This window comes from Pseudochaenichthys georgianus, chromosome 1 (assembly GCF_902827115.2).
Source record: "Pseudochaenichthys georgianus chromosome 1, fPseGeo1.2, whole genome shotgun sequence".
Classification (NCBI taxonomy): Eukaryota; Metazoa; Chordata; class Actinopteri; order Perciformes; family Channichthyidae; genus Pseudochaenichthys; species Pseudochaenichthys georgianus.
Genome location: NC_047503.1, coordinates 34,062,561 through 34,090,243, shown reverse-complemented (window position 1 = coordinate 34,090,243; position 27,683 = coordinate 34,062,561). Strand labels below are relative to the sequence as shown.

General features: G+C 40.1%; 1 protein-coding gene across 2 annotated transcripts in view; it reads left to right on the top strand.

The window, feature by feature from the left end:
- Window positions 1-27,683, top strand: part of sdk1b (sidekick cell adhesion molecule 1b) — a 281,269-nt gene that overhangs the window by 190,332 nt on the left and 63,254 nt on the right. For both annotated transcript variants that reach the window (XM_034084739.1, XM_034084730.1), the window contains 3 exons: window positions 7,945-8,085; window positions 10,279-10,460; window positions 14,891-15,006. In XM_034084739.1, the coding sequence (XP_033940630.1) occupies window positions 7,945-8,085; window positions 10,279-10,460; window positions 14,891-15,006 (439 nt within the window). The remainder of the gene's footprint in view (window positions 1-7,944; window positions 8,086-10,278; window positions 10,461-14,890; window positions 15,007-27,683) is intronic.

Sequence of the window (27,683 nt, the reverse complement as noted above, 5' to 3'; positions counted from 1 at the left end):
ATGCACATTTAAAGACACATTGATCATTTGCCCAAATCTTCAACACACACTATAGGCTTTATTAAACACACATAACTTACTTGTGAAGACTAAGGTTTTCTTAAATAGCATGAACACATTTAAAATAGAATGTAGCACTGCTGTGATGTGTAAGAAATACACATTATTTGTATAACCCTGTTCCACCACTGTGTAATAGACTTGGTCACACTGCCTTACACAAACTGGGAATGAATAACCTGGAACCCTTCTATAGTGAAAAGAGATAATGTGCACACGCCTACACACTCTAATTTGTGCATCTTAGTGTGCGAGTGTGCTGCCATGATCAGGGATAGGGACACAGGATTTAGAGTGTTGATGAAACAAAGATGGATTCTAAAAAGGCAAGGGCCAACAAAGCATCTCTTTTTGTTTAGAATCAATTTCCTTTGCAATGAGCAATTTATATTCATCACATCCATTGTCGTGGATGTGTATGGGACATGCGTGTTTGTGTGTACATGTGTGTATTTCCCTGCCAGTCTGCTTCCTTTGCATGCAGTGAACGGAACAGCAACAATTATAAATTAAAAGATCTGTGTCTGTGTGTGTGGAAGAGAGGCTGTGGTTTGGCTTGAAAATGAAATAGATTGCCCTGCAGGTGTGTGTGTGTGTGTGTGTGTGTGTGTGTGTGTGTGTGTGTGTGTGTGTGTGTGTGTGTGTGTGTGTGTGTGTGTGTGTGTGTGTGTGTGTGTGTGTGTGTGTGTGTGTGTGTGTGTGTGTGTGTGTGTGTGTGTGTGTGTGTGTGTGTGTGTGTGTGTGTGTGTGTGTGTGTGTGTGTGTGTGTTTATCCTATGAGAAAACACTAATGGGGGTAATTATGATGCTTTAGCACTGATGGAACTGGATAGAGTGATCGAGGGTTGAAGTAGGTGTGGCAGGCTTACTACCAATTTGGCCCCTGATTCTGCACATACACCAAATATGTGACACTCACACACAATACAACAGATGTGGCCGTGTTGTATAAAGTGGACAGTAGACACACACAATCACGGTGTTGTCTGGCTGAAAAGAGTGACCAGGCAGCAGAAGCCAGTTGTGGTTTTGCCAAATAGACTCTCAATAACAACAGGACTCTGAACGCTTCACATTCACACATCTCAGATGGCACTCTCCTTTCAGTTTCCTTCTATTCAGTTTGTACTTCTTCTATTTCTTTTGTTATCCCCCTGAATATTTCTGTATTCTCCTTCTATCTTTCTTTATCCTCTTCAGCCTATTGGCAGTTATTATCCCTGTCCTTGCTGCGCCTCCCTTCTGCTCCTGCATGTTCCAGTGCATTGTTTGTGTCCAACCCAGTCTACAGTCCAAAGTTGGTTGTTTTGGGCGCTGGAGAATAGATTGCATTCATCTTGTCTAAACGAAAGGCTGGCAGATGGACAAGTTATCACTTGTTAGTGTATCAGAGCAGATAGATACTTCTCTTCTTCAGTGTTTGTCTCATATGTAACCATGCGCACTTTGCTTTTCATCTGCTGGATGTCTGCCTGGATAAAACGTGCACATTAGCAGTCGTAGATGCCAAGGCGCGCGGCACTTTACACAACATGAGATTGAGGGATTGAAAATGTCCTGCAGAAGCTGCGAGCTCCAAATGACAAAATGCAGTAATGTGGGCAGAGTGAGGGAACAGGGCAGAGGGAAGGAGAAGCTTGTAATATTCATGACAAAAAGCCCTTATTAAAGTTTGAACTTCCAGCTGCTTCTGCACTCTCCCATTTTGTTCTTGTCCTGTAGAAGTCTTTATCAAAACAGCATTCATTCATACTTTTTATTCTTCTGTATTGCTTCACTTGTTCTTATTTATAGCTTGCAAATGATTGCTTTGGTGTAGGAAAAGGTGTCCTTGGAGATCTACCCACAATAAGAATATATGAATGAATGTGATCAAGTTGAAAAACATTACCTCTAAATGTAGAATCTCTCTTGGCGAATCCAATTACACCAGCTGGAGTCACACACACAGAGTTGTTCATGCATGACCTACACTCACACCATTACCATCTTTAAAGAGGAATCATTTACAGAGGAGAGACAGATTATGCATTAATGCCTGGCACTCCGGCATCATCAGAAGTTTAAAGCATCTGTCTCAATTCTCTTTGCCTTTGCTCTTATTTTTAATTCAGTTTGCATCATAACATTTCAGACATTAACACTCGCTGTATTAACTGACGAGAGAAAATAAAATACTCTTTTAATGCTATCACATGCACACTAACAGACACTCAATGTAAAAAAATAATGCTGCAGGAGCTTTAAAGATTTACTAGAGATATGTCCTCTGCTTTCCAGCATGTCAATCTTGAATGATATGTGGTGAACTGTGGCTGCATCGATGTTAAAGGTGCCTATAGCATAGTGAGTGATTTATTACAACTATCAAGAGGATTGCAGCGAGAAGGCTTTCTCCGATAAAAGCTCTGCCAGTTGAGAAACAGCTGGTTTTTCCATCAAAATGGCATTTCACATTCTTGCAATCACAGTTTTTGCTGCGTCCACATATACTGTGTAGCCCTTGTTAGTTGGAATTTTCTAAAAATAGTTAATAAGCTATATGTTCCTGCCAAATCCCTTAGATAGCAATTGTGTAAGAAAGTAAAACATGAAGACAAACCAGACTCATATCACCAATGTACAATCCATACATCTAATATTGTGTAAAAAAAACATTTCCATCATGCAACAATAACCAACTGTACAACAGAATGAGACCAAATCTAGAAATCTTATTTGATCAGACTAAATGAAAAAGAGAAGCTTCTCACAGTAGAGATTGATGTAGCTTCAGAAATCTACCTTGAACCCCATGACTGTGACATTGCAAGGCATTCAATAAAACAGATTTAATAAAGAAAATACATTTTAGAATTGTCTTGTGAGTTTTTCCCCCTTTCATTATTCATATTTGTATTAACGTGCAAAATAACAGGGTCAACGTTACTTTGTATTCCAAGTCATTTTAGCATCATGACAATTAAAATAATGTATGAACAATTGAATAGATGTTTTTTTATAACGGTGTATTATCGTAACACGTGTTGGATCTTGTGAACCCAACCATTTAACATAAAACAAAACCCTTATGGGAACGTTACATATTCTTGCCCAAGATCATTTAATATAAGCACTTCCAAAGTCCAGATCCCAAACCTAATCCAGTTGAAGCTAAATGCTAACGTTAGAATGTCCCCCCAACCACAATCACCTACACCAGTGTTTTTCAAAGTGGGGGGGGGGCTGCAACCCCGTTTAAAAAAAAAAATTCTTGTGCAAAACAGGCTCATTGCAGCCACTAATGCTGTGATAAGACACACTTTTCTGCCAAATATCAGCATTTTATTGCAAAGTGGCAAAGTATTATAAGTTATTGTTCTAGCAAAGGGATTGCACAATTGTATTATTTATTATTTATTATTATTTTTGAGCAAACAGACTTATGGAGCATTGTTTTAGTATCACTGTTCTAGCAAAGTGATTTTTTATTTTATTTTTAAAGGAATGCTCATGTTCATATTGATGTATTTTAATAAATGTTAACTTGGCCGATTACTTGACAAAAAGTTTGAGAACCACTGACCTACACAAACCTAATGTCAGGCAAGTTTTTTGCTTTCAAACTCACATAGAAATAATTTGAAACATTGTCAGTGATCATTGCATTGCTGCAGTCATCACTTTGTGACCAGCAAAGGGAAGCATTAAAAGTGACATTGCCGCTTTCATCTTCTAAACTAACTGTGTAAAATCATCGTGTGCTTTGTATATGTACAGTATGTAACACAAGCTGTGATAATCTTTTGCTTTTTTGTGTAAAAGGTGTGACTAAGAAGCAGTCACCATTGTCAGCCAGTGTTACAACTGTTGATTCAAAATGCTCTTCTTATTTTATATTATTACATGAACTATTTCTTATGCTCGGCATACCACACTACAATAAGGACAGAGCATCGAGCATCAGATTTGTTTTGAAGCGTTGTTGCTGGTATGCAGTAAGAAAAGTCACTGAACAACGAGGGAATGTCACTATAAATCAAACTGTTTTTAATGAAGTGACAAACATAAAGCACATATAAGCAGTAAGCACAGTTGGAAATGTATGCCTCAGCTTGTCTGGATTCATTGTGAGAAATTGCACAAAGCTTCTGTTTTCCCCCGACAAAGTCTCCTTACTGTGTCAGCGTCCTCCGCTTGTGCTGCTTTTAGCCTCAGGCAAACAGCACAACATTTAAAGCAGACAAGACTCAAAGTGTCAAACAAGAAAAAAATAATCTCATCTATTCGGCTGGCTTCACCCAATCATGTCATATATGGTTTCCCTCTCTTCCTCTTTATTCCTGTCCTCTGCTCATTTCTCCCCGTTTCCTACCCACACTGGATCAAACTTTTACTATCCTGTTTGAATAGAGGCAGATTTAACATCCCGGTAACACCATTAACTTTAACAGTCGGTGTGTATGTGGATTTACAGAGAAAGCCAGTGGGCATTAAACTGTGGAAAATGACACAGATAGAACTTTTAGTAATTCCCACAGCATAGAAACTCACAAAATGCATGCCCTTCACACACACACACACACACACACACACACACACACACACACACACACACACACACACACACACACACACACACACACACACACACACACACACACACACACACACTAGAATAACATGTAAAGCTCCTGCGGAAAATGTGCTCTTTCTTTAATAACAAGGGACAGAAAAGTATGTCACACAGCGTTTAGACAAAGTTACAGTTTGTGCTTGATTTGTTTGGATTCAGTGCATGTTTATCTTTTAGTTTGTATGTTAGATGTTTTTTCAGAGGGAAAGTGAAGTGTATGCATAGGTTAAAGTTTGTATATTTACTGTCGTCTCTGGTGTGAAGTTGCTGTCCTCACACTGAACCCACTGTATGAAATATTTACCCGTAAACGGTTGGGAGGGAAATCAGGCAACTCACGTGAAGTTTCTGCTATCCAGTATAAGTATGCCAGTGTGCGTGTGTGTGTTTAATGTTGAGGCAAATAGTGAATGACCACATCTGTTCAATACTGTATGGGTGTGTGGGTGTTTGTGTAGCATGCATTTGTGTGTGTGCATTAATGTGCATCATCAATTCCAGTCAAAAGCAGTGGCATAGTTGAGGATTATATATACCTCATTTCCAAGCGGCTACACTAATGCCATCTCATTCACACTAGGCCCATTAGCCCGTGTGTGTGTGTGTGTGTGTGTGTGTGTGTGTGTGTGTGTGTGTGTGTGTGTGTGTGTGTGTGTGTGTGTGTGTGTGTGTGTGTGTGTGTGTGTGTGTGTGTGTGTGTGTGTGTGTGTGTGTGTGTGTGTGTGTGTGTGTGTGTGTGTGTGTGTGTGTGTGTTCCTGCAGCACCTGGTGCTGTCTGACAGTGCCTAACCTAATGGAAGTAAAGCACAGCTGTAAAACCACTGGCCTGTGCCATATATCCGCCTGCGCAAGTCTCCAGCTAACAGCTTTCACACCCTTACTTTCACACAAACACACATATGAAGGTGTACACACATTCATAGGCACAAAAAGATTCAGACACACAAATACAGAGAGGCATACCACGGCTAATGGCTCAATAGCTCATCGAGAATCATTCGGGGAGACGTGGGGCACAGAGGGGAAGTGAGGGGGGGCGGAGGGATGTAAATCTCCAGACATAATCCATGGAAGGGAAAAGACCATCGGATGTAGCAGTCTGTCTTAAGCTGGTAGAAATGTGTTTGGTGTGTGGACACATATGGGTCTGATTACGTTAGCTGAGCTGCTTACAGTAAAGCCAGAGGCTGACCAGCTCAGCCTGTGTGCTTTACCAACCATGAGAGGGCTGGGAGCCTTAATCACGGTGGGGCATGGGGGGTAGTAGAGAGGGGTTTACAGCGCAGAAGAGGTGGGAGTGAGATGAGTAAAAGATAGACGGATGAAATAATTGAGGCCAAAGGACACGATGGATGAAAGGTGAAAGTTTGCAGATGGGAGAGAAAAAATGAAGTAGGGGATCAAAGTGTCGAATGGAAAGATTGGAAAAGGGTTTGGAGACATAGAGGAGAGTTGAAGAGGGCAGAGAGGGTGAAGGATTGCTAGAAATAAAAAGACAAGCTCTTGGTTCATTTTCAATTAATAGTGATTAAATATATGTTGCTGTATTACTGTAGAGCTGGCTGACCTTGGCTACTGTGGTAGGGTTAACTTTGAAATAGAAAACTGCTCAGACAAAGAATTATTGTGTATAACTTTGAAATTGAAAAACCTTAAAGGTGGGGTAGGTAAGTTTCAGAAACCGGCTCGAGATACACTTTTTGTTATATTTCATGGAATGCTCTTAACATCCCTCATTGGGCGTGCCGTCATTGGGCGTGCCGTCATTGGGCGTGCATTGCAGCAGTACTTCAATGACTCCCAGCAACAGGCGGCCACTTTCACCATGGCAGAGTTAGGTCCAACATCGTCTACTGGTGGTAAAAGAAATAATGTAACGAAGCAAATTAGGAACAAAGTGGAAACTAGGAGAATTCAAACCAGAGTCAATATCGGAGTTGCTTTTCAACGATGGCGACTACTGATGGAACACATGGGGGTTATTCCCTATCTTTATTCAAGAGCGTGGTATTTAAATTTGAGAGCATACTTTATGTATTTATTTCCCTCAAACCCTGTCCTCGCACTCAAATAGTGCTGCTTGCACTTAGATTTGCTCTGCTTCTGCTCAAACTGTACGCTTGCACTCAGATATATTGCTGCTTACAGATTTGTTCTGCTCTCAGATTTATTCTGTGCACGCTCGAAACTTTTGTGCAACAATCCTATCAAAATCCCTCAACCAATAGGAGGCCAGGTGTCCTTGCGGGTGCGTTCGCTTTACTTATTACAGCGTCCCGTAAGGGCGGTTACTCTTTGGTTTGTCTTTGGTGCGATGACAGGGTTTGAGTGAAGGAAATCAATAAAGTATGCTCTCAAATTTAAATACCACGCTCTTGAATAAAGATAGGGAATAACCCCCATACACACCGAGTTGAAATCTGACGCCGTGGTCGCTCTTTTTCTCTTGGACAGGTAATTATCTGTTTTGTATGGTTTACAATTCCCCTGAACTATATAGCCAACCTAAGTCATGTGCGCGTTCATGTGTGTTGGAGGAGGTGCTCTGTAAGGAAGTCTGAAGGAAGGGGCGGATTCTTTTCAGCTGTGTACTTTCAAATTGTAGTGCACTCGAGCCGGTTTCTGAAACTTACCTACCCCACCTTTAAGTGAAAAGGAATATAAACAGTAATCTACCATAAGCAGACACAAAGTGCATGTTTGTTGTTATGATCAGCCAGTTAATAAAACACAGTTGTGATTCAACTTATACCGACCACATCAACGCTTTTACATTTGTTGTTTTAAACACCCAGTGTCAGCTCGATCATTACCAGGAGCAATCCTCTGGCGCGCTGGAAGTGCGTTAAACGTTTCCATCAGCAGCCGCGGTGGTTTGTTTGAAACAAATGAACAATATAGCCATTTGAGATGAAAAGCAAATGTAGCAAATGAAATTGCATGACACAAGTGGAGAACGAGGGATCAGAGAGATGAGCCCAGAATTCAATAGGAATTAATCACAGCTGCTTAAGCTGTGAGATGATTCTCCATTATAAGTTGCCGCTTTGTCCCATGTGTCTCCAGTGACAAACATGATAATGTTTTTGCAGATAGTCTGACCCGACTTAAGAAATAAACTGCTGCTGTCCATAAAGGTGATATGTTGGACATAAGATGAAACGCACAGATACCCTGCCAACACTAAGGAATACAAATGTTCTCATTACAAAACACCAAATAAACATATTCAAAAGTATGTGTTTTCTTTCTTTCTATGTGTGTGTCAGATTGATGCTGAGGGAAGAGGCACCCAGCGCCCCTCCGAAGAACATTGTGGCCAGTGGACGGACAAACCAGTCCATCATGGTCCAGTGGCAGCCCCCACCTGAACCCCAGCTGAATGGAGTCCTCCGAGGATATGTACTCAGGTATACATATTTCTTTCTGCCTTTTTATTCTACTGAAAATGTAAAACATTTATATTAATTTGACAGACAGACAAATTAAGCAATTTCACGCAATGGAATTTGGAGTATTGTGACAGGCCTTTTTAAGAATTTCTGACATTTTAAAGTTAAATTATCAAAGATTTTGTTCTCGGTGCACCTTTGACGATGTGCAGTCATTGCAGGCATGATTTTTTGGGTCTCACCTTCCAGGTATTCAAACTGTGTTGCTGCAAATACGAGGACGGTCAGTCGGTGGGCCGTGGGCCATAATCTCAATTACCTCATTTGGTGAAAGATAATGGCTTAACCGACATTTATTTTAATAAAAAGATCAAGATTATTAAGTGAACATCGCTGAAAATGCTGATTACCAAATAATTGTTAGTTCCCGCCCTAATTTAGAGAACATCTCTAATCATGTATATTGTAATTAGGGTTACACCATATTCTTTTGTCCCGTTATCCCTCTTTATCAGATTCATAGCCACACAAACAATCGCACACAAGTGCAGATGCTCTGGCTGCCCTTGGTCCTCTGTCCTTCACTGTGATGTCTACCTAAAGTGTGACACATTGGGTGTAATCAAACTGTCATCAGCTGCCTCACACACAATTTGCATATAATTGCAGTATAAGTTATCAGGTCTTTATCCTTGTTCAGTGTATTGTCGGTCTCCACTTCAGAAATCAGTTGAACATGAAACTACACGCTCATACATCTCTACTGTATCATTCCAGCTTTAATATGTGCTCCCCCTCCTCCAGCAGTGTGAGTAGTAGTGTGTCAGGTGGAGGGAGAGGAGAAAGGGGTTATCTCCTCTCCAATACAGTTTCTCTGTCAGCCCCCAGCACCCTCTCGCTTTGTGTATCAGTGTGCATGAGTGTGTTCCTGTGTGTGTATACAGTTTGCATGTGTCACAGAGCGCTGACTCAGCCGGTGAAACGTTGAAATATCCTGTTACGGGGTACGCTCCGTATTAAAAGGCTGACATGTGGATTATTACTCCATTCAGCTCCATCAGATATGTACAATACCTAAAGTGGTATTACACCTCCCTGTCTAGTCGGGTCATATATCCTTTTAAGTAGACATTTATATCACATGTAGTAAAGTGAGGCCTTGAAGGTGCACTATTCGGAGATGTCTACCAGGCATTAAAGAGTTTTATTCTTTAGGGCATTCGGTCATGATTCAGGCAACTTACAACAGAAAGTCCTTTCAAATACATCCTTGTCTCTCAGTTGGCCAACAAAGCGATACTGTGTGAAAGGAAAAGGGTTTGTTTGTTTTACAATGTGTATTCAGAGACTTATACAGTATGCACCCTAATGATGATGTATTTGTATATCATTAAGGGGACCTGTTGTCTTATTTATCAACTAACCAAGATGAAAAAAAAATCATTATTGTTGTGGGTAAATCATTGACAACTGTAGTTTGGTAAAACAAAAATACTTTATTTACAAATACTACTGAATTCACAAATAGGAAAATATATACTTATGACATTGGGGTGTGCCTTTAAGCTATGTGCAAAGTATTTATTCACTTCTTTTGTTCTAATTTCTATTTTAAAATGTGGTTATAATGCATTCATTATCTATTTTTATTTCATGATCTAAACCAAGTAGGTTTATATATGCAAGACATTTGGTTTGTATTTTGATCCTTAACATTGAAGCATGAGAGATGATAGAGATAAAAACAAGTACTAGAAACATCAAGAATCATAACAGAAGTTGCAATAAGCAATTTCAGAAGTTATTTAATTAAGAGGATGGAATATGCAAATGTTCCCATGTGCAATATTAATATGCACAATGTGAATAGATAATAATAATAAATAAGGTTTAATGTAATACATATATATATATAGTCAGATCTGTAGGCTTAACTTTAATTCAACCTGAAGATCCCATGGGGTTGGATAAGAGTCGGTATCACCTCCATTTGTGTGTATGTTCAATTTAAAATGAATCACCGTCACTTCAGCTTCAAACAACAAGTTTCCGTGTGTGTGTGTGTGTGTGTGTGTGTGTGTGTGTGTGTGTGTGTGTGTGTGTGTGTGTGTGTGTGTGTGTGTGTGTGTGTGTGTGTGTGTGTGTGTGTGTGTGTGTGTGTGTGTGTGTGTGTGTGTGTGTGTGTGTGTGTGTGTGTGTGTGTGTGTGTAGGTACCGTCTGGCAGGGCTGCCAGGGGATTACCAGGAGAAGAATATCAGCAGCCCAGAGACCAACTACTGTCTGCTGAAGGATCTGATCATCTGGACTCAATACCAGATCCAGGTGGCTGCCTTCACTGGAGCCGGCCTGGGCGTCTACAGCAGTCCTGTCACTGAGTACACTCTGCAGGGAGGTGAGTTAACAAAATACACACACGCGCACACACACACACACACACACAGAGATTTATATCACAGGTTTGAAGGACAAAGCAAATGTACCAAGACATTTTGAGACATTATGTCAATCATCCACCCATGCATACACACATATCCCCAGACTTAATGTATACTAGCATAAACATTATAGTAGCGTACACTTTCAATGTACATTCTTTTAACGAAGTTCACAGAGTAAGATCTATCTCGCTCCGAGAGTCAATTATATCCTGGACCAAAAAGACCTCACATGTGGGCAATCTCCCATTAAACGCACACATGTTCCCACTTTGTTATAAGGTTGCCCTGGAGGAAAATGTGGTTGAGACGAACTTGGAGTGTTTTAAAGTGCTTCCTTTATGGTCAAATAAAAACTATAAATATATTTATTGCACTAGATTATTTAAATTTGGAAATAAGGCAGCAATTATTTCTCATACTTGAGCTGATAAGTCAACATACCAAACTTGATCCCACACAATGACTTCTTATTTCCTATATGAGTAAGATGCAAGGCCCCCACGTTTCGGTGGTTGTAAGCTTGGGTAATGGACAGTACAGTAGCTGCAGAGCAAAATAAAAGGATAGACCTGTATTATTAATAATAAGGAAGAGAATAGTTCACATAGATATAAAGGCCTTATATATAGGATTCGTAGCAAACAAAATTATTTCAAAGAACGTGATATGTCCGGCAGTGGCTCAGTCAGTGTAGCTGTAGGGTCGCCGGTTCAAGTCCCTGAGCAGACCTAAAATATGGAGTGTGGACTGCTACTTGGAGAGGTCCCAGTTCACCTCCTGCCCTGCCGTGGTGCCCTTGAGCAAGGCACCGGACACCCCCCTTCCCCCCTCACTCCCATTGCTCCCCGGGCGCTGTACAATAGCTGCCCACTGCTCCTATGTTGCTACAGGTCTGAATCAACAACTCCAGCCAGGAATCTAACTTAGACCTAATAGATTTAATGTATCATATTCATTGTCTTTATCCAGTCATTTAAAATGTTCCCAGATTTGCTTTTAATGTGGATATATTTTTAAGCAATTATGTGGCTGCATAAATCCCTAGTTAAAACCCACTACACATCCATTTCTGTAATGGTAGTATGTTTTAATAATGGTTCTGTATTTTGTAAGTGTTTGGATAGACTACTGAGATCACAGTTTCAGGCGGCAGTACTTCCACAGGCTGGTTGGCTTCTCTCTCAGTGATATGATGAGGATTCTAGCTTTGAGTGGAACCAATTGATGTAGTTCACACTCAAGTCAAAGTTGCTCCTGAGGCGTCCCCTCAAACACATAAATCAGCTTCAATCAACTGGGAGGAGACCCAAGGGGCCGCCCAGGACTTGCTGGAGGGATTACACCTCCCATCAGGCCAAGGAGCACCTCAGGGTGCTACAGGATGAGCTGGAGGAAGTTAATGTCTGTGCTGCTCTATAAATATATTATATGATACTTATAGTGTGTTGTAATAAACATGGCTGTGCAGAAGAACACACTTCAAAGTCTTTCAAACATAAATCAATGTGAATGTAGTGAAAGACGGGAGACTGGTGAAGACGTTAAAGGGAGACGAGAGGAAGTAGTTGTTGGGGTAAATCTTCTTCTAAAAATGTCCGGACTTTTATTTCAACAGTATATAATCATTATTAAAGACAGGTTGGACTACGCACACACACATGTGCACATAAAACTCACTGTCATTATTACAAGAGTTCAGGACAGGTTTATAGACTCGGGAGATGGAGTTAGGCTCATTAATTATTCTAATGTGTTTTAATGAGAGTGTCTGCGATGGATTGTACATTTCTCTCTCACTATCTCTGAGAGGATGTGATTGAACTCAGTGTTGGACTCTGATAACACTGCTCTTCTCCCGCTCTCTCAAACACAGCCGTACGCGTATATTAGGATCCCCCAGAGCACAGAGTTTAGTGTTTTATCTGCGGCTGTGAGCTGCGAGGGGTTAGAAGCCGATCCCCGGGAGTATAGTCAGCGTGGCGGGGGGGAGGAAGGGAGAGCATCAATTCATCTTCCCTCTCCCTCTCTGTCTTCTCTTCCTGTGGCTCTCTTCTCACTATCTCTCCCTCTCCTCTCTCTCTCTGTGTCTCATGGCCTCTTTGGCTCAAACGTAAGATGTAAAGGGCATTCCCATCATGCAACAGTGCTTTATCACTCTGTGGCTCTGTAGCATCAGCATAAACCCCTTACAGTGTAATCACCATCACATGTGCCAACCGACACACATACTGTATGTATATCACACACACATGCACACACACATTTCACAGTCACACTCTTCTCCTCTTGCCTAGCGTTATCATGGACCCTCTTTCTCTGCTGACTGCTGCCTTGATGTATTCTATATAATGCATAAATAATCACATATAAAGGAACATTTATACACTTCCATGAAGGAACATGTGAAGAAAAGACACAAGTGGACGATACTTGGATAGGAAGGAATAAATCAGTGCATTACTTGTGTTTACCAAATTTAACTCCAGACAGCATCCTGTTTACTTTCCCCCTACATTTCATAGAGGAAACCGCTGTAATATATACACCATTTCTTATCTCTCTTAGCACCCTGTCTTCTCCATCTCACTCTCTGGTGGATGATGAATGCCTCGGGCAAGTTTTACACGCTTCGAACAGACTTATTGCTGCTCTTTTATTTAATCTATCAATTATTACTATTTTTGCTTTTGTTCGACTTCAAATTCCTATTTCATTTTTTATTGTTCAAATCTTTGAACTGACATTCAAATTTAAACACAGAAAAACTGGTCTCCTAGTTTATCACTGATTGTTAGAAGAATGTATAGATGTATTCATGGGCGAAGGAAGCATCCTCAATGTGGGTGGGACAATTTGACAGGGGGTTTGGGCAGGTGGTGGATCTCACCTCCTCTTGGGGGGTCCGGGGGCATGCTCCCCTCACTCAAAATCACTCCCCTTTTAAACTGTATTTTTGTTTTACTGTCCTATAGTATGACTTGGAATTATTTCATACCTGTTATTCTCTTGTTTTTTATAATGATCATATCAAAGGTGTGCGTTGGAAATAATTGTTTACATGAGATAACTTAGACTAAAGTCAACGATCTAAACACTCAGAGAGCCCTTTACCTCACTGAGCTGACGTTATGATTTGTCAGACAGGAGAGAGCTCTCCTCCTCCTTGTTGTAGAAACAACTCCTTATGTACGTTAGCGCTCTCTCGTTCACTCTCTCTCGCTCGCTCGCTCACACAAAATGTGCTCGTCGTGCCACACACACAGCCAAGCACACAAAGACCCAGAATAACTTTTAATGCTGTATCCTATTCTTTTCGATGGCTTTATTGTATGATATGACAGATGAACAGATCGCCACTGGGCTTACAACCAAAGACACAGTTACGCAAAAAACGCAGCATGTGTACAGCTCATGTGTAAGACTCATGTGTACGGTTCTGAGAATCTGCCTTGGTACAAAGTAGCAGTGAAAACATGGTACGGAGTTTCATTGATTTGGGCATTCTCACAATAAACAAGTGGAATGGATTTGATAATGAAGCACTGACACAGCGCTCTACAAAGAGCGACGAGTGGATAGACCGATTCACCGACTTTGCACTTGGTAAAAGTGGGGGGGGTATAAACTAATCATTTTAAAAGGTGGGGGGGACTTGGCCCATGGATGTATTAAAGGTATGGTAGGTAAGAATGGAGAAACCAGCTCAAGTGTGCTAGGATTTGAAAGTACGCAGCCGGAAAAAATCTGCCCCTTCCTTCAGACTTCCTTACAGAGCCCCTCCTCCAACACACACGAACGTGCACATGACCAATGAGGGCACGAGATAAGTTTGTGCACAGATGGAAGGCTGACAGGGAGGTTTTAATTCATCATATTCACTGTCTTTATAGGCCGTCATTGTTCAGCGCCCGTCCCTGAATGGGCTGTCCCCGACTCTCACTTAGTATTTCCTTAACTGATGCTCTGAAACACAAGAATGCTTAAAACAAAAGATGAGATTAAGTTCATTAAAAAAATAGGTCATTTTGCAGCAGAGAATATCAGCGTAGGTTTGGCATTTCACTTTTGGAAGCTAAGCAGATATTTTTTAATTAAAAAATGAACTGAATATCAATGTGAAATACTGAAATATAGTGCTGTATAATATATGTCTTTGGGTTCAAGAAAAGCGCTATAGAAATAAAATGTATTATTATTATATGTCCAACCACCACTTGTTTCAAAAGTAAAAACATAACCCTGAGAACCCTGTTGTACCTGTGCAGCTCAGGGCTCCAGGTTTGTTACTGTATATTTTTCCAATGTATCCAAACAATCATCTACTTCCCTGTGGTGGACACATTGCTGCTTAATGTTAATGCGTGTGTGTGATCTGTGTGTGTAGTTCCCACAGCACCTCCACAGGAAGTGGAAGTTTTGGCTATAAACTCGACTACCATCCGTTTCACATGGAGCCCGCCGCCTCAGCAGTTTATTAATGGCATCAACCAGGGATACAAGGTAAGCCTTTGTGCGTGTGTGTGCGTGTGCGTGTGTGTGTGTGTGTGTGTGTGTGTGTGTGTGTGTGTGTGTGTGTGTGTGTGTGTGTGTGTGTGTGTGTGTGTGTGTGTGTGTGTGTGTGTGTGTGTGTGTGTGTGTGTGTGTGTCATGTGGGCTGCATCTCACCGTTATTGCATGGAGAGATTAATTGGTAATGTAATTATTTTAATTGTAAGTTAATGATACAGAAAAATTAATGTAGACCTAATGTCCTCATAAGGTTACTCATCCTTCATCAGGATTTTCTTAAAAGTAAAAACAACCCCTGCCCCGATACTAAAATCAAAATGATATTAAATATGCATCGCGGCAGATAAGAAAAGAGCCAGTATTTTATTAATACTAAGTTCTCATTTCCAAGTCTTCTTATCTGTGGATCTTTTAAATAAGATTTCAAAAAACAGTCTATAATAAAACATCAATTCCACAATTAAGATAGAGATAGCTGCTTCTAAAATAAAGCCTCACCTCTGTTCTGGTGTGTGGTTACATTTAGTGAAAAACCTTATTAACCTCTCATAGGACTTCCAACTCATAGGTCATGTCCCAGAATGCACTGCCTTGCTCTTGTGTACCCAAACGCTTAGCCCAGCCAAGTGAGGGATCAGCACCAGGTAGAAATGAAAATGACTGATAGAGGAAAAAGAGAAAGGATTAAATAGGGAAAGTGAAGAGAACGTGTTGAGAAAATAGGGAGCAAGCGACCGGAGAGAAATAGGAGATGATAATGAAGAAGCAGGATAATGGGGAGCAGGGTGAGAGCCAAGGATTGAAGTACAGTGTGAGTGATCTATACTGTATGTAGTAATTCTGCTAGGTGATTTATTCTTCACTTTATTGTGGCATCCAACCCCTAAGGAACGGATTAACATGACAAAGAAAACACATCACATTCTTGCTGCGCGTCACTGGCTCCGTGTGCGTGTGGATGTTTGTGTCTTTGTTTGGTGATAAATACTATATGGCGTTCTTTCTGTTTGATATGGCTTTTTGATGCTATCTCCGGATACCACGCTTTACCACTCAGAATCAGTGGAGCCTCTCGGTGCCGCTGCATGTGGATGTGCCTCTTCTGGTGTGTTGTGCCGGTAAGAGGACAGTAGATAATAATATTAATTAAAAGAGGATATGGAGCAAATCCTCCTCTCAACTCACCCCCCACAGATCACTGACTGTATACAATACCCTTAAGAAGAAAAAATGATATCCTGAGGGGGAACCAAAGAACCACTTCTGATGCGTTTTCCATGTTCTTGATATGACATACTTTAGTTTTTCTGTTGAAATGGAGAGGAGTTCAAGACAAGTTGAATTATTTCGTTCTCTTTTCTTTCTTGCTAGCATGTTTCCTTCCAGCTATCATTCTATCCATCTATCTAAACATACTGACGAAGAACAGAGCAAGAGTTTTACATTAAAGTTGCGATGTGAGTCCTGGTTAATTTAGCCCTTTTACTGATGGTAACAGGAAATGTAGTTTAATACAACATGTCTCAGAATACTGGGGGCAGCAAGAGAAGTCAGGCAATAATTGGCCATGGAGAAAGTGAAAGTAGCGGTTGGTGGTGTTGAAGGAGGGGGTTACCTTTCTGAGAAGGTGGAGGTGTCCATCCTGTAGCTCTGTTGCAGCTCTTCATCCAACAGCTCACTGGCTGTTCCTGCAATATTTCTAACTAATCAGCTATGAATAATGCAACAAAAATGACAGTTTTGTTGTTTAGTGGATGCATTTTAATGATCCATAGCAGCCAGTGTGAAACCTTCCATAAAAAAACACATTGCATTTCTTGTGATAATAAAATATATAATAATTAAAGTCACCTCGCGATTGGCCAGTTAAATGCTTTTTATGTGAAACTGCAAAAGAAGGAAATGTTTGGTTTGCATTAGCAGTAATTGAATGCAGCATTTCTTCCTGGGAATATAGCCACAGATACACAGTTCATAATACAGCAAATGTATACATTCTGCAATATTTGCATCACTATTGTGTAACCTCATTGGGAGATAGATATTAACTTGACAGACATTTATTTAAATGGAAATCTTCCAGATTGCCACTTTAATGGGATTGCATTTGAATTCTCGTCTTGAAAAAAAGATGCATTGACAGCAAATTTTGCAGAAATATACAGTATATGCACTAACCAGCTCAGTATATGGAACACTTTATAAATAATTCTGCCCTATACATGATGTACCGCATGTGCCAGATACATTTGTGTTCAATGTTCTTCAGCACACTTTCGGTTTCCATAGCAATCAGTTCTAGAAGTCACATATTACTATCTCAACAGCAGACTCAATCATCCAGCACCCTTTGAACGAGGAGTGGCATCAGATGCTCCAGTGGCATCAGCACACTCTTAATGCACCCAAACTTTACTGTACTGATATACAATTCAATTCAAATCCTTCTTTTACCATGTCAGACTTCGCAGTGCGGCACCCTTTAGGCGGGGCGAGAAAGCAGCCACTTAACTCTCTCTGGGTAACAGATCCTGTTAGGAAGTTCCTTTATTTATGATTGGGTTCTTATTTCAGATTGTAGAGATAATAGGCAGTTTGTACAGTGATAGAGCAAACCTTTTTCAGTGTATCAGGCAATATACGTTTGTTTTTGTATCACTTATTTCAAAAATCTTGACAGTCGGAAATAGTATATTATAATGAGGACATATTGTAGCCTTTATTTAACCAGGTGAAAATCCCATTGAGATCAACGATCTCTTTTTCAAGGGAGACCTGCAGCACATTGGTTACACAGAAAAACAACAGAAAACAAAAAGGACATCATACAACATAATTACAGGGGTATGAATTAGCAACCTATTCACAATGACAGATATCAATAACATTTCATCTATCCGAGCTTTAACATGATGCAAGGGAACCAAAATGCTCAGTTTCAATTTGTTTTGCATAGTGTTCCAAGCTAGAGGAGCAGCACACATAAAAGCTTTAGTACCTAAAACAGTCCTAGCACTTGGCACATAATAAAAACACATCCTGGGATCTCAGGCAATAGCTACTTGCCACTCTCTGTGAGATCAAAGAGCATATATAAGTTGGTAGTTTACCCAACATGGCATTATAGATAAACATGTACATGTACCAATGACTGAGCCTCCAGTTAGTGAAGGCAGACCTGCCTTGGCATACAGGGTACAGTGATGAGTAAGTGCTTTACAGTTAGTAACAAATCTCAGAGCACTGTGATAGGCGGCATCTAACTTTTCCAGGCAATGGGCAGGTGCATTCATATAGATCAAATCACCATAGTCCAGCACAGGTAAAAAGGTCACAGTGACTACTAGCCTTTTCCTGGCCTCAAGCGAGAAACAGGACTTGTTTCTGAAAAAGAAACCTAGTCTAACCCTCAGCTTTTTAAGCAGATGAATGAGCTGAAGTTTAAAAGTAAGACAATCATCAAGCCAGATACCTAGGTATTTATAACAGGTAACCACTTCTAGTACTTGTCCTTGCATAGTAACAATATCCAAAGCAGTCTCTGGAGTCTTTTTTGCTTTTGAAAAAAGCATTACCTTGGTTTTCTCAACATTTAAAAGAAGCTTAAGCTCAGTGAGCTGATTCTGAATAATGTTAAAAACAGCCTGTAATTTAACACCAGCCTCCTTAAATGAGGGACCTGCACAATACATCACATTACATGTCACTTGTTAGACGCTTTTATCCAAAGTGACTTACTTACTCAATACTGTGGGCAATCCCCACAGGAGCAATTTGGGGTGAAGTGTCTTGCCCAGGGACACAACGACATGCTGACTTCAGTGGGGTTTAGTGTTAATTTCGTTGACTAAAACTATGACGAAATATGTTCGTCAACGACCTTTTTTTCCATGACGAAAACGAGACGATGACGAGACGGCAGTAAACAATAACTGCAACGAAATCATCATGCAATATCGTTGACGAAAAGTGACGAGACGAAAATGTAGTTTACTAAATAAAAACTATGCCAAAATCTCTCTTTACTTTTGTTGACGAAAAATGAGGAGACGAAATATTATCAAAGATAACGTTACATTTCTGATAGTCAGTTTTTCTCCCAGCAGTTCCATTTCCGGTGCTGAAGCAGGGCAGCAGCTGTGTGTCTGTGCTGCGCGCGGCGGTACATTTGAATTACACCAGGCAGCGGCACAATGTGAACTGTCAGGAAGACTCGGGTCTAACTCATGGGTTGCGTTCCGATAATCCAAAAATCAGCTCCTAAATTCTAACCCTATCTCCTATTCCTTGACCTCTGAGTGAAACGTCACGGGGTTAAGGGATAGTGGATAGGAGAATTCAAAAGGACTTAGGAGAAGAGACTGCGGTACTTTAAAGAATCCGAATGCACTTTCACTATCCGACGTGTTTATGATGCGCCAGTGGACGTCATGAATGTGCGTTTGCTGCTGTGGGGAAACCATGGAAACTATAGTTTTCTATACAGCGGACTACAACATGGATGTTCAATAAGAACCACGTACTACTGTAAACTCATCTAGAGACTCTGCACCGTGCTCTGATGCTGTTGTGTTATGCTTTATGAACGTGGACAACAGAGAAACATATTCTTCATGACCAAAGTTGGAATTGAAATAAAAAAGTAAAGTGAAACTTATGCTCGTCACCCTCTCCCTCCGGTCCACATTAATACCAATGATCCCAATACGTATGATTGTATGAAAATATCTTAACATAAATACTGTATTTATTATAAACGTTAGTCCTTAACATCTATCACTCAGCTCAGTAAAGACTGTGAGATGTTGACTTTATTTGATAATTTCAGTAAAAACTAACGTTCATATTTCTCTTTTTGATTATAATACTGATGAACGTTCAGAAAAAAGCACTTTGGCAACTTACCACCTATGTTTTAAAATGCTTAATAAGCACCGTAACTTCCATGATATAATTTCTCGGTCATAATCGGTTGTTTCCGTGAACGGCCGACTGTTGAGTGACGGCAAATGCTGCGGCTGCAATGCATTGTGGGGCAGCATTTTCTCCTCTCCTTTCGGTTAGGGAGGTCCAGTGGTTCCTAAGCTAAAGGAAGTTATAAAGGAAGTTTGAAACCTCCTTTCCTTTCATTTGGAGAATTGGAACGGCACTTATCATGGCTGCCACTGAGGGACTTCCGGGTCATTTCACTTGGTTAGGAAGGTTCCTAAGCTAAATGGACTATTGGAACGCAACCTAAGACTAAAACTAAATAAAAAAATAGCTGACTAAATTAACACTAGTGGGGTTTGAACCTGTGACCCCCTATTCCGAACACCAGCGCACTATTCGACTGCGCCACACTACTCCCACGGTATCATCCGCATAAAAATGTAAAGTAGCTTCATCCACATTTTTCACCTAAGCTGTTCATATATATGGAGAATAAAAGTGGACCAAAAACAGAACCTTGAGGAACAACATTAGCAATGTTCAACCACTCAGAAGTGAGCCCATCAAAGTGAACACATTGGGACCTTTCAGAGAGGTAGTTCACAAACCACCCCACTGCAAGGCTGGATATACCAATACTGAGTAGCCTCTGCTTTAAGATGCGATGATCGACGGTATCAAACGCTTTGGAAATGTCAATAAATAGAGCTGCACAACTCTGCTTATTATCTAAAATAGTCGTAATGTCATTCACCACTTTCATCGTGGCAGTGATGGTGCTGTGCTGCTTTCTGAAGCCTGACTAATGTTTAGACAGGATATCATTTTTACATAAAAACTCCTTTACTTGTTCACTCACTAGGCGTTCGAGCACCTTAGCCAGAACTGACAATTTAGAGATTGGCTTATAGTTATTTAAAATAGTTGCTTCCCCTCCTTTTAGCAAAGGCAAGACATAAGCTGACTTCCATACTTTTGGAATTGCATTTGTGCTGAGGGAAAGGTTGAAAAGAGTAGTAAGAGGTGGAGCAATAAAATCTGCAGCTATCTTTAAAAAGAAACTGGGAATATATTATGAGCTAACTGAACCTGTAGTCCAGATACTTTTTTTACCAGTGCAGAAATACTATAGAACAAATGTGGCGATGATGAATTAAATACATACAATACATAACATGAATCAGGATATTAAAAAGACAAATGGCATATAAAATTAATTAAGGCAAGACACCCCAGGTGAATAGGGTAATTTTTTTAACTTAAAGGTATCAGCTAGAAATGTCTCCAGTTAATTAGTGTGAATGCTGTTTACAGCATTCCACTATAGTACTTCAAATCTGTATTAGTGCGAATGCTAAATGCGAATGCTGAATAAAGATTTGAAGAACTATAGTGGAATGCTGTAAGCATTCCACTATAGTTCTTCAAATCTTAATTCTTCCCCTTATTTCAGCCAATACTTTGGCACTCCATAACTTCAGCTTATTTTCAGCTACAGAAACCATTCAAATATTAAACTATTCAGCCTGTTCAGGAATCGATGGGAAACCTTCAACTTTTTCAAAATATTTCATACTTTTTTAAATATTCAGCTTTTTAAACTCTTTTTTTTAACATTTTTGCGCCAAATGCTTCTCCTTCCACATAATTTCAGCTAGACACTTCATTCAAACTTTCAAATGATCACAATACCTTCAGCTATAAAACTTGTATAAAAGAGTTTTGATATCTTTTAAACGTTTTGAGATATTGAATTTAGTTTGGAGCTTGGTCGAGAGGCCTTTTTCAGATTTTAACATTAGAGTGGATGGAGCAGCTTTGATTTCAAAACAGAGTGCAGCAGTGCCTGAAATTCTCCCCCCAAAATATTTTAAACTTGCCATAATTCCCAAACCCTACACTCCTCAGACATATCTTTTCATGGAAAACGTAGGAAAACCTCTCCTAGGTTGAAAAATAAAAAATAAATAAGAAAAAATATTAAACAAAATGCCTCTTGAGGGCATGAAGTGACAAAAACGTTCAACATTCCTTCATTGAAGCCCATTGTAATTTCAGGCAGATATTTCCTCACGGTAGCAGCCGCACACCTTTAGTTAAACTGCCAAAAAAGCCACATTATTAACCCGAAACTACACAAAAATTACACTTCAGATACTCAACTTCCTTGACATGCTTCACGTTTTGAAATTTCACAGATATCTGTTACGGTTCTTCCACAAAACGTTCACATGTTAGAGGTTTATCTCTCATTCAGAACAATGGAAACCTGTGATCTCTACAGAGCTCGTTAGCTCAACTATAAACACCTGTGTTATGGAACACGAGATGTCATCACTCCAACTGACATGCAGCAGGCTTCAACAGTCCAGCTGTGAAGACATCTTCGGGACAGTTTTGAGATTTCTTCAAATGTCGTTGCCATGGCAACACAATGCTCGCCTTGAAACACGGTTTTCTCATAGCTTCAGTGAAAATACTCCAAACAGCCCAGAACTTCACAGGTTTGATAACGATGCAGCCATCAATGCATCTAAGCGTAGTATGGGGTGTCATCAAATGTCGTTGCCATGGCGACAGATCATCAAGTTAGATCAAAAGTTTCCCAAGCCTTTTTACTTTCTTTTCTCATCTTAATACAAATTCATTCACTACTACTTACATCTGATATTTAACTCCTTCAGCCTATTTTCAGCTGCAGAACCCATTCAACTATTACATTATTCAGCTATTTCAGGACATCAAGGCTATACATGTGGTTGTTTATACCTTTTTTTAAACCTTTTCTTTGAAATATTAAGCTTTTTCTGCATTTGTTTAGCTAAAAGCAGCTACCATTCAGCTAATAACATATTCAGCTTTTTCTGCATTTTCAGCTAAATTCAGCCATAAATGTTCACAGTTTACAGCATTCGCACGCATTTTCTGCAGGAAATGCATTTTCAATTTTTTTTTGTATTACAAGTTTTCTGAAAGAGCATGTTTAAATTATCCATTATCTCATTAAATATACACATATTTTAACACATTTCAGGAATCGAAATCTGAACTTTGGATAAAGCCAGGTTCAAAATTCTTGTTTCATTTTGTAGTCATATTAGTATCTAAGGCTTTTATAGAAGGGATATTGGATATCTTTTTGTATCACTCCATAAATCAGAAAATACTGTCAACAGCCCTAAAATATCCATTTTCGCCATGTTTTTAGGTATACAATGTTGTATAATTCAGGCTATGAATGATATATAAACAAACCCTTCTGTAAAACCCTTCATAATATTGATAGGAATATAACTGGAAGGTTTGGTGTATGTAAGTGCTACTGAAGTGGAAATGTCGAACTCAGAGTAGGAGAACTCATTTTGAGAAAACGACCTTTAAAGATTGCAGTGAGGCGCTAGCTAAACCCTCCTGTTCTTTGGATGATAGCTTGCGCATCGACGCACTCTGTGAAGGTATTTCATGTTCGGGGTCATTTGTTTTTGGTATAACCTTGCTTCGTGCAAGTGACAATTGTTGTCGTCTTCTCTGTGAACGTTCTTTTGCCATTTTGAGATTTCAATTTCTAGCGGAAAGCTAACCATGAAGTGTTTTAGCACACCACGTGACGCATCTGAACGAATCACGTTGTTAGAAATTGACACCAGCCAATGAGATTTCGTTTCTTGGTTTAAGACCCCTTTATGCTTGGTTGCTGATACAAAGGAAATGACCATATTTGGATCCGATGAGATTGTGCAGGAGAGACACAGCTTTCCAGCGATATCTCTGTTGACATGCTGCACACAGCGGTCGCGGTACTTTATGTTACGTTAGAATGCTAACTTTTGGTGAATTTAGGAGAAATCTACAGACGCAAATAGACAAGCTATAGTAAAATAAACACTTAAATGTGTATTTTGTACGTTTTCCTTCCAAAAGCCTGAAAGAAAACATGTTATAGAATCAAAATAGCACAAAATCTCAAAATTGACCAGTACTTGAGAAACGATGTTTTTGCCTGCCGTGCGCCTTAAGAGCCAAATGGCATAAATTGTTAAAACCATTACAGAGTGTATAAAAAAAGATCCTAGAAAAATGTAAAGACAAAACTGACATTGTATACGGTTAATAGCTATAACTACATCCATGCAATATAGATATGGGATCCTAATGCTTCTGTTTTTCCCCCTAAGAAGACTATTTATGGGCATATATATTAACTTCAAGTTTTGGAGATTTGGACTTCATTTGAAACTACTGTATAGGACTTATGAACGTATGATTGTTGCATTGTTTTGTTGGTTGTGGTTTGGTATTTTGAGAAGCGTGGGAGTCCTGAACACTTTGCTTTATGAGAGGCGCCTGTCTGAAGGTGAGGATGAGATGAAGGGCATGATGATGTTTCAAAAGCTCATGGTTAATAGTCTGGACCAAAGGTTACCCACCACATTGTTTGGCCTCCTTCCTGTCAACGTGATTATACGTAATAATGTGTTGTATATAGGAAATACTGCACAAAGCTTATTAAATGAACTTTAACTATGTTTTGATATATCGCTGTCTTAGTTTACGATGCAGCAGAAGATTGTCCTGTTCAGTAAGGACAACTGAATCTCATCAAGTTTTTTGTATTATTCATCAAAGTGAAGATTGACCTCACGTACAAGTTTTCGCACATCGCTGCCGTTGTGATAATAGGAATTCATGCCGTACAAGGACAGTGTGGAGAAAATGAGTGTGGGTCACACTCTGTATGCCATCAGTAACACTGCATACAGAAACAAGCCTGTTACTGTTACTATTCTGTTACATCATTTACTGTGCAGAGAATCAGACCAGATGAAAGAGGACATACATGAGTCCAGAAAGTATTCATACCCCTTCACTTTTTCCACATGTTTGTATGTTACAGCCTTATTTCAATTTGGATTAAATTTATTTATTTTCTCAACATTCTACACACAATATCCCATAATGAGAAAGTGAAAAAAGTTTTTGAATAATTTTTGCAAATGAATAAAAAATAAAACACTCAAATATCACATAAACATAAGTATTCACACCCTTTACTCAATACGTTGTTGAAGCACCTTTGGCAGCAATAACAGCTTTAAGTCTTCTTCAGTATGATGCTACAAGCTTGGCACACCTCTCTTTGGGCAGTTTTTCCCATTATTCTTTGCAGATTGTCTCAAGCTCCATCAGCTTGGATGGGGAGCGTCGGTGCACACAGCCATTTTCAGATCTCTCCAGAGATATTCAATCCGGTTCAAGTCTGGGCTCTGGCTGAGGCACTCAAGAACATTCACACCACGCCACTCCTTTGTTATCTTGGCTGTGTGCTTCGGGTCATTGTCCTGTTTAAAGGTGAACCTTCGCCCCAGTCCGAGGTCCAGAGCTCTCTGGAGCAGGTTTTCATCAAGGATCTCCCTGTACATTGCTGCATTCATCTTTCCCTTGATCCTGACTGGTCTCCCAGTTCCTGCTGCTGAAAAACATCCCCACAGCATGATGCTGCCACCACCATGCTTCACTGTAGGGGTGGTGTTGGCCAGGTGATGAGCGGTGACTGGTTTCCTCCAGGCCAGGGGTCACCAACCTTTTTTAGGGTGAGGGCTACTTTCAAAAAATAAAACAAGTCGAGGGCTACTTTTACTCCTCTTTTTTTGTTTTTTGCAGTGTATATATTTAGCACATTTTAACATTATTATATGCTGACCTTTAACTTTTGTGTGCTGTTTGGGTCTGTGGGACCCGTTTGCAGTGTTTACTAAAAGAAAATGTTTGCAATTTAATTAATGTAACCTTTTTTATTTGGGGGTGGATCTCACCTCCTCTAGGGGGGTCCTCACCGCCTCATGAGCATGCATGGAAGATTTTCTTTTAAATGTTGAAGTGAAATGCATCAATCTGGTGCAATTTGAGCACAACATGAATTCATGGATACAGCTCTCAACACTCACATGAAAGAGGAACTGTATTTTCAATAATTCAAACATCTTTAGAATATGATCACAACCAATAACAAATCATTTAAACTTGTTTATTCTTATCTTATGTTACCTATTAGCATTCTTTCTTTTTCTTTATGCATATTTTACTAACCACTCCCCTTTTAAACTGATTTTTTTTACTGTCCTATAGTACACATTGGAATTATTTCTTACTTTATCTATATTAAATAGATAAAGGTGAGCTCTCCCTAGCTCTCTTTCTCTCCGTCTCTCTCTCCGTCTCTCTCTCTCCCTCCCTAGCTCGCTCACTCTCTCTCTCTCTCTGTCTCGCTCGCTCACAAAGGCTGTGTGCTCCTCCGTGGCGATGACGGCTTGCGTTAAAAAAAAATAATAAACATATTTGTAAAGTGGGGACACAAAGGTGATTTCGAAAAGTGCGGGGGATATGTCCCCAGTGGAAATTACGCCATGCGTGTGTGTGCGTCAAGTGCAATAAATATATAAGTTACAACACACAGAGTAAAACTCTGCCCCTCATGTGTTGTATAGGCTGGCATGATAGGCTGTTCAATGGGGCTGATGTGTAGTGTAGATTCTGCCAGAAGGAAAATCAGCGGGGAGGTGCCACATTGGTTTTTGGCAAATCAAGCAAGAACGTGATTGGTCGATATTCATTGTGGGGGTGGGGGGAGGGGTGTTATAGATTTGTAGTAAGTAGATAGAGTTCGCTATGATTTAGGTTTCGTTTATGCATAGGGTAGATTCTTTTAATTACATTTACTTTTTTGTTTTGTGTATTTTATACATTTTGGATTTGCTTGGCGAGCTATTCTTAGAACATGCCCGGCGGGCGACTCACGTTGCCCCTGCGGGCGACTAAGTGCCCGCGGGCAACGTGTTGGCTACCCCTGCTCCAGACAGACATGATGCTTGGCATTCAGGCCAAATTTGGTTTCATCAGACCAAACTATTTGTTTTATCATGGTCTGAGAGTCCTCTAGGTGCTCCATGTGGGCTTTCATGTGCCTTTTACTGAGGAGTGGCTTCCTTCTGGCCACTCTACCATAAAGGCCTGATTGGTGGAGTGATGCACAGATGACCATCGGGTTCTTGGTCACCTCTCTGACTAAGGCCCTTCTCTCCCATTGCTCAGTTTGGTTTGGATTTTGGTTTGGTTTCCAGCTCTAGGAAAAGCCCTGGTGGTTTCAAACATCTTCCATTTGCAAATGATGGAAACCACTGTGCTCGTTGGGACGTTCAATGCTACAGACATTTTTCTGTACCCTTCCCCATATCTGTGCCTTGATCCTGCTCTGAGGTCTACAGACAATTCCTTGGACCTCATGACTTAGTTTGTGCTCTGATATGCACTGTCAACTGTCGGACCTCATGGAGACAGGTGTGTTCCTTTCCAAGTCATGTCCAATCAATTGAATTTACTACAGGTGGACTCCAGTCAAGTTATAGAAACATCTCAAGGATGATCAGTGGAAACGGGAGGCACTTGAGCTCAATTTTCAGTGTCAAAGCAAAGGGTGTGAATACTTATGTACATGTGATATTTAATTTTATTATTTTTAATACATTTGCGAAAAAATTCTTTAACAACGTTTTCTATGTATCATTATGGGGAATGTTGAGAAAAATAAATAATTTAATCCATTTTGAAATAAGGCTGTAACATAACAAAATGAGAAAAAAGTTAAGGGGTATGAATACGTTCCGGATGCACTGTAGCTGACAACACAGTGAAGATGTAAGACAACAGATTGGATGGTGGTGGTGCAAAGCATTGGGAAC